Source organism: Leptonotus elevatus, chromosome 12 (assembly GCF_054856555.1).
Source record: "Leptonotus elevatus isolate MCC_2025b chromosome 12, RoL_Lele_1.0, whole genome shotgun sequence".
Taxonomy (NCBI): Eukaryota; Metazoa; Chordata; class Actinopteri; order Syngnathiformes; family Syngnathidae; genus Leptonotus; species Leptonotus elevatus.
In genome coordinates this window covers 5,068,296-5,075,472 of record NC_141250.1, presented here as the reverse complement: position 1 = coordinate 5,075,472, position 7,177 = coordinate 5,068,296, and the positions used below count along the sequence as shown (strand labels likewise).

At 41.0% G+C, this 7,177-nt stretch overlaps 1 protein-coding gene across 1 annotated transcript in view; it reads left to right on the top strand.

The window, feature by feature from the left end:
• The first annotated feature begins 1,325 nt into the window (after positions 1 to 1,325).
• itgb5 (integrin, beta 5) overlaps positions 1,326 to 7,177 on the top strand; it is a 35,604-nt gene continuing 29,752 nt past the window's right edge. Inside the window, exons 1-5 of the mRNA XM_086091073.1 lie at positions 1,326 to 1,839; positions 3,038 to 3,123; positions 3,218 to 3,425; positions 3,640 to 3,889; positions 6,010 to 6,178. Of these exons, the coding sequence (XP_085947199.1) occupies positions 1,761 to 1,839; positions 3,038 to 3,123; positions 3,218 to 3,425; positions 3,640 to 3,889; positions 6,010 to 6,178 (792 nt within the window). The 5' untranslated portion in view covers positions 1,326 to 1,760. The remainder of the gene's footprint in view (positions 1,840 to 3,037; positions 3,124 to 3,217; positions 3,426 to 3,639; positions 3,890 to 6,009; positions 6,179 to 7,177) is intronic.

Sequence of the window (7,177 nt, the reverse complement as noted above, 5' to 3'; positions counted from 1 at the left end):
AGTTAGAGGCATTAAATTTTTCACAAGCATGCCCGTGGATATACCCACAATAAATTAAAAAATCTCGACCTCATCATCTCCAAATGACTTCACATCACTGCACCCCAAATTATAGATGTAGCGTGAAAAATAAAAACTGTATATTAATACAGTCCAAAGCTTTGAGCAATTAAACATGCAAGGCAGTATTCTCTACAATCATAAAGTACACCCCCCCCCCTTTTTTTATAGACATCAATCGACCCCCTCCCTGAGCCATCAACTTATCGTTTGAACATTAGGGTGTCCACCAATCACGGCTCAACTAACAAAACAGGTGAGCCTTGATAGGCCTACGTGACCTAAGCAACCAAGATTTCATTTTCAATCATCAGTAAGTGGCAAAATGGCTGCCCCTTGAAATGGATGACAATGGATTTTGCTGCTTAACTCATATTCCACAAATGCAATATTAACCAGAATGCCTTTAGACTATTGGGGGACATACAACATATTATTGTAATGAAAATTTGTGGCTTAACATCCCTTAAGGAAAAATATGTACAGGTTGTAATACTATTTTTAGTTGTCTGGTTTGTCCTGGGGCGGCACGTTGGTTGACTGGTTAGCATGTTCGCCTCCCAGTGCAGAGGACGTGAGATCGAGTCCTGGCTTCGGCCTTCCTGTGTGGAGTTTGCATGTTCTCCCTGTGCTTGCGAGGGTTTTCTCCAGGTACTCCGGTTTCCTCCCACATTCCAAAGACATGCATGGCAGGTTAATTGAACACTCTAAAATTGTCCCTAGGTGTGAGTGTGAATGGTTGTTTGTCTCTGTGTGCCCTGTGATTGGCTGTCAACCAGTTTAGGGTGTACCCCGCCTACTGCCCGAAGCCAGCTGGGATAGGCTCCAGCACCCCCGCGACCCCTGTGAGGACAAGCGGTTAAGAAAATGGATGGATGGACGGTATGTCCTGTTTAAAAGGAACAATTTTGCATTCATGTATTATAATTTTTTTTAAGCAAATTGACTTAATTTGGGCATGGAACACAAATTTGAAAACACTTTTTTTAAATTAAATATTGCACCAGTGGAACATAAAAAATACACTTTTACACATGTCTGACAGGTTATTGTTAAAATTTGGAAAGATCTGCAGATCATAATTTTATTTAAAAAAATAAATAAATAAGCGAAACATACTACAGTTTGTGTGCATCGAAAATCAACGAGTAGAGAGACCCGTCCTCGAACCCGCCAGTAGGTGTCAGCACTTTGATGGTTAGCCTGTCAGGTTTAGGGTTAACAAATCCTGCTAGGAACTGGGAGAAGGGAGGATTCAGGGGCGGAGTCTCTCAGCTGGGACGCTGACCAAGTGAGCGAGATCAAATCTGAGCCATCAACTTTGGAGATGTGCTGCTTCTCTTATCATTTGACGCCTTGTTGTCTCCACTTCCAGCTTGATTAAAAAACAGTTTGCGCGAGGCCGACATGAAATCCACAAAGCGGCTAGGCAGCCGCCTGCATGGCTGAGAGCAGACGGGGACGTGGAAACTAGCTCCCCGAGGCGTCACAAGTGAACCGAGGAGCGGATCAACAATGGCAACCTGTCGCTGACTCGCACGGCTCGTCGCCATGAGGTGTAAACAGTCGACCAGCTGGACCGGAACCAGTCCTGAGAGGAACTGACGGTCGGGTTAGAGGACCGCTGCTATCTACGAATCCGGAGTGGATCGTGCAAGGAGAGGGGAGGCGATTGTACTGTAAACACGCCGAGTGACGCCATGTGGAGCCGGGCGACAAGCGTGTGGCGAGCTGCTGTGTGCTGCTTGCTGCTGCACACATTCCTGCACACTTCCAAAGGTAAGCCGACGACATTATTGTTATGTTTGGCAATATCAGTAAACGGTTGTGTCAAGATAGAGATATAAATTTCGGTATAATCTAATGGGAGAGTTGTGTAAAATAATTTGGAAATATGCTCACTTTTGATTGACATAAAATGCGGTAAATTACACTGAGTGCTGTGCCTAATGTCTGGTCAACGTATTTAGTGACACCACGACTGTCAGAATATGAGCGACCTATTTCTGCACCAAAACAAACATATACCAGAGTGGCAAACGAACAAGCATTGTCAGCAAACAAACCAGTTTGTCAAAGAAGCGACTGAGAAAATGGCGTGAATTGCGGTTTTCATTTTAACTGGTAAGCGGATTAAAGCCCTACCCTCATATGCAGTTAAAGGATGACACAGTTGCTGAATTTCCGAGATGCTTTTTTGTTATCAGCAAATATATCACAACTATACCAACAATTTGCAAGGAGCGCTGCAAATTATGCTGGGAAGTGCTGGCTTCACCTTCGCTGCAATATATTTTCTTCAGCTTTCCTGTCCATTAGCCAAGAATACTTAAAAAAAAAAAAAAAGAAGGATTGGCTATTTAATTGACCTTCTGTTGCTAATTAATGGCACAGGTTTTGACGTGGAAAAAATGGATAGTGTATGTTTTACTAAATTATTCAAAGACAACCCAGCATACATTTGATACATATCTGCGAGAAAAAAAACATTACACAAACTCAATATATTTAGGATATCAAATAAAAAGTAAGGATGCCAAATCCAAGTCCAGAAAGTAAAAACTTCGCCACAGTTTGGCTTTAGACACTGATGCTTCTACTAGCTTGTTTACCTGCCACACCTGCACACTGGAACATTAAACAATATTTTAATAAATGTTATAAACATGCATCATAGCAGCCATGCATTCAAATGAGTGCATATATTCTTATATAACCCATCCCAGTACACTGCTACTCACAGCTGTGGCCAACGAGCACTCATCTAGAACATCAAACAATACCTGCCATACACCTAGTCAATAAAAGTTAGAAGATTAGCCTTAACAATGGAAGTATTGTACTAGAAAATTGTACTAGTAGGTTCCTGGTGACTCATTCTGATGGAGTCATACAACAATATGACGAATTCAATGACAGTACCACAATTTATTTACTAATATGTATGACTCTGCAGTCTATACAATTTCTCCTTCAGGTCTTAATGTGTGTATGAGCGGCAGCGCAACTTCCTGTGAAGAATGCCTCCTGATTCACCCTAGTTGCGCCTGGTGCGCACAGGAGGTATCCTTTGTCACCATGTTAATTTTTTGGAAGATTGTTTTCCCCACTGATACATCTTACATTACTGTTATTGTCTTCTCTGTTTGTTACACAGGATTTCGGGAGGGGGCGCACTGTGACGTCACGGTGCGACTTTGTTCAAAACTTGCACGAGAGGGGTTGCCTGAGCCGATTTGTCGAATACCCGACGAACAGCATCAAGGTGCAGCAGGACATGCCTCTGAGTACCAAGGGGTCCGGCTTGACCCAGCAAGATGTGGTCCAAATTAGACCCCAGAGGATCTCGCTCAGTCTAAGACCAGGTTAACTGACAAATGTCAAATTGAACCCCATAGAGAAAAGCAAACTATGGAAATCATTTGTACGCCCTTTGGACACTTATAAAAGCAATCAATCGTATTTTTGTTGTTGTTGTGAGGTTCACAATATGCTGAATTAGCATGATCTTCAGATTTAGCTGAATCTGGTTAGTTGAGCTCAACCAGACTGAAAATTTATTTCATACTGGACATGCAGGAGAGCAGACGTGGTTCTGGCTACAGGTGCGCCAGGTGGAGGACTACCCAGTGGACCTCTACTACCTGATGGACCTCTCGCTGTCCATGAAGGACGACCTGGACACCATCCGCAACCTGGGCACCAAGCTGGCCCTGGAGATGGGCAAGCTCACCAGCAACTTCCGTCTGGGTTTCGGCTCTTTCGTAGACAAGAACATGTCGCCTTTCTCCTACACGGCCCCCAAGTATCAGGAGAACCCATGCAACGGGTAGGTAGTGTGAAAATGCTCAATTGGACTTTTTGTTTGTTTTTTGTGTGTGTGTTTTTTTGCTTTAACTTGTGAGTGTGAGGCGGGGCAAACCTGAGTTAACAGACAGTGAAATTAACCAATGAGCGAAGACCGGACGTGACGTTGGTTTTGATGGACGGAACAGAAGTAGTTTGTCTTGTTGGCTTCCCTCCCGCATGTAAGTGAAGTGTGTCGCTACGGTAGAGCTGATGTTAATAAAGCCATCTAAAATTGCATTAGTGTTTTTTTCCTTTGATTAATTATAAAAATAATCGTGTTTCTTCGTCTCCCCAAACATATCTTTATCATCCGCCATTTATTGTGACTACAAACGTGCGTGTGACGTAGTATCGGTCAAAACGTGCGGCGTATATCTGATCTTGTATTCTCTGTAGTCTTGTAGTTTCCATCGCCAAAATGTGCATTTTCCTTCCAAGCGTAAAAACGTTTTTGCGAATTTTGGGCCTTTTATCAAATTTCTGGCGTTTCCATTCAGTTACTTTTTCGCAATTCTTGAAAATTCGAATAAAAATAGGTGGATGGAAACCTACCTAGTGAGTTAACAAAGGAGTTGATACACTGCCTAGCTGAGCTTTATTGAAAATTTATATTAAACAAATGACCGATACTTTTTACAAAAGTAGCCTACTAGTGGTATCGGTGAATACCAAGAGTTGAATACTCTCACCGGTATCAGTCTGAAAAATTGGCATCAAACATCTTTAATAGAAATCACATGGACATAAGTATTCACAGCCTTTGCTCAATACTTTGGTGATGCACCATTTGTGAGCAATTACAGTCTCAAGTCTCATGTGATAAAATACCACAAGATTGGCACGCCTCTTGTTGGGCATTTTCGCCCATTCGTCTTTTTGCCTCTCCTCTCAAGCTCCATTAAATTGGATGGGGAGGGTCGTTACACAGCCATTTTCAGAGCTCTCCAGAGATGTTCCATCAAATTGTCGTTTGGGCTCTGGCCAGTTCACTCAAGGACACTGACAGAGTTGTCCTGAAGCCACTCCTTTGATATTTTGGCTAAGAATCGTCGTCCTTCTGAAAGATGAAAGAAGATCCTATTGACAATTCCGAACATCCTGATATCGCCACAATGCTGCAACGCTTCTGTTCTACGGCGTAGTGTATTGCTTTTAAGGCAAATGTAAATACAAGACAATTTCACATGACACAACGCGATTTGAGCAGAGCAACAAACAATTTATCAGAATCAGCCATCTTTGTTGTTTGCACTTACCTCGAATGCTTTGAGTTCGGAACTGGGACATTCCTAGTGGGATAAATCTAACTTCAAACCCTCCTCGAATGCAGCATAAGTCCGCCATTTTGACTTGTGACGTAAGCTTGGAATTGTCAATTGAAGCAAAAACAAAAGTGCTGTTTTTTTTTTAGTTTACAGGTTATTTTGCACAGTGATTTTAGTTTTAAATACTTGTACATTGTAGAAAAATGGGTTTCATGATATTATGGGTTAATGTGTAGAATTGTGAGGAAACAAATACATTCAATCCATTTTGAATAAGGCTGTAACAATGTGGAAAAAGTGATGCGCTATCAGAACTTTCAGGATGCACTGTATTCATCATCAAAACGACAATGTAACATAATTTGTTTGACTGTAGACAAAACTTTAAATACATAAAAAATACAGTTAAACACATCAAAGAGGCAATGAAATACATAAGGAAGCTGTGCAAGGATGAAAAGTGATAACTCATAGAATCAAATGTAACCCTGCACATTCTCTTTTTTTATCTTTATGAATTATGCACTGTTTGCTCTTAATATTTGATAATGTCTAGTGAATAAAGTCTCCAGCTCGTACTCTGCAGCAGAGAACAGAATATGGACTTCTTCCATGTTTGTTTGCCCTGGAGGTGAAAGTGCAGCGCAGCCAGTGCGCATCACTTGCCATGTAGGTTATGAGTGTGTGTTTGTGCGTGTTTGTGCGCGCGCGCGTGTCAGCCATGCACAAAGCAGTACAGTAAGATCATATTGGCAATAAATGAAATTAGTTTGACCTTCCAACACTGCAATACTTATTCATTGTAATTACAATCCTGTTGTTAATTCCTGCCTAGGTACAAGCTGTTTCCAAACTGCGTGCCCACGTTCGGCTTCCGTCACATCTTGTCGCTGACGGATAAAGTGGACAGCTTCAATGAGGAGGTGCAGAAGCAGATGGTCTCCCGCAACCGGGACGCGCCCGAGGGCGGATTTGATGCTATTCTGCAGGCGGCGGTTTGTAAGGTGAAAAACAACCCGTCAATCTCGTTTCTATCCATTTGTTTTTGGTCTTTTTAAGTCCTGATCTGAATTGTTTAAAAATGGTACTATTGTTGCATTACCTGGAAGTAGGAAATATCCAACATGGAGCTAATAAGTGAAACGAACAAAAAAAACAAGTCTGACAACTTCATTAACTCAGTCACTGCCATTAACGATTATTGACGTCAAAAATTCATTTGAACTATTTCTATTAGTTTAACATTTTTTTCCCACTTTTGTTAACAAGATTATGAAAACATTTTTTATTGTACATTTAGAACAGATATCACATTTATGATTAATCGTGAGTTAACTATTGAAGTCAGGCGATTAATTACAATTAAAAATTAGGAGCGTCGGGCAATTAAAATCGTAATTTATTGCATGACTTGGAGTTACCTCACGATTAATCAAAAAATGTATATCTGTTCTAAATGTACAAAAAAAATATATCATACTCTTAACAAAAGTGGAAAAAAAATGTAAACTAATAAATAGTACAAATTAATTTTTGACGTCTATAACCATCAATGGCAGTGAATGAGTTAAGCATGTTTGTTAGCATCAGATAAAAGTAATTTTTTTATTGGTATTACATTGGGACATACATTGTGGAGAAGTTGCCCTTTGCTCAAGTGTGTTGCTAGTTCACTCAAATACAAAGGTCATAGCGTCAGATATTGCATGTTATAGTTGTTGTTTGACGATAAAACAATGTTAGTGCAATATGGCACCTCAAATATTATTGACACAGTAAGAATTTAGTAAGCAGCCCTAATAACAAGCATCTGGCCTATTTGCTTGTTAATTAAAAGCATCAAGGGGGGCGGGACAGGAAGTGCATTCTGTTGTAGCTGTCTTGCAGAAACGGGTCAATCCTTGTTCACCCTCCTCCTCTGTTCTTCGCTACACAAGACGCACAGGGCCTTCCTCCAAGTAAACGCTGCCTTGTAATTAAAAAAAAAAAGCCTCAGCTAAGGC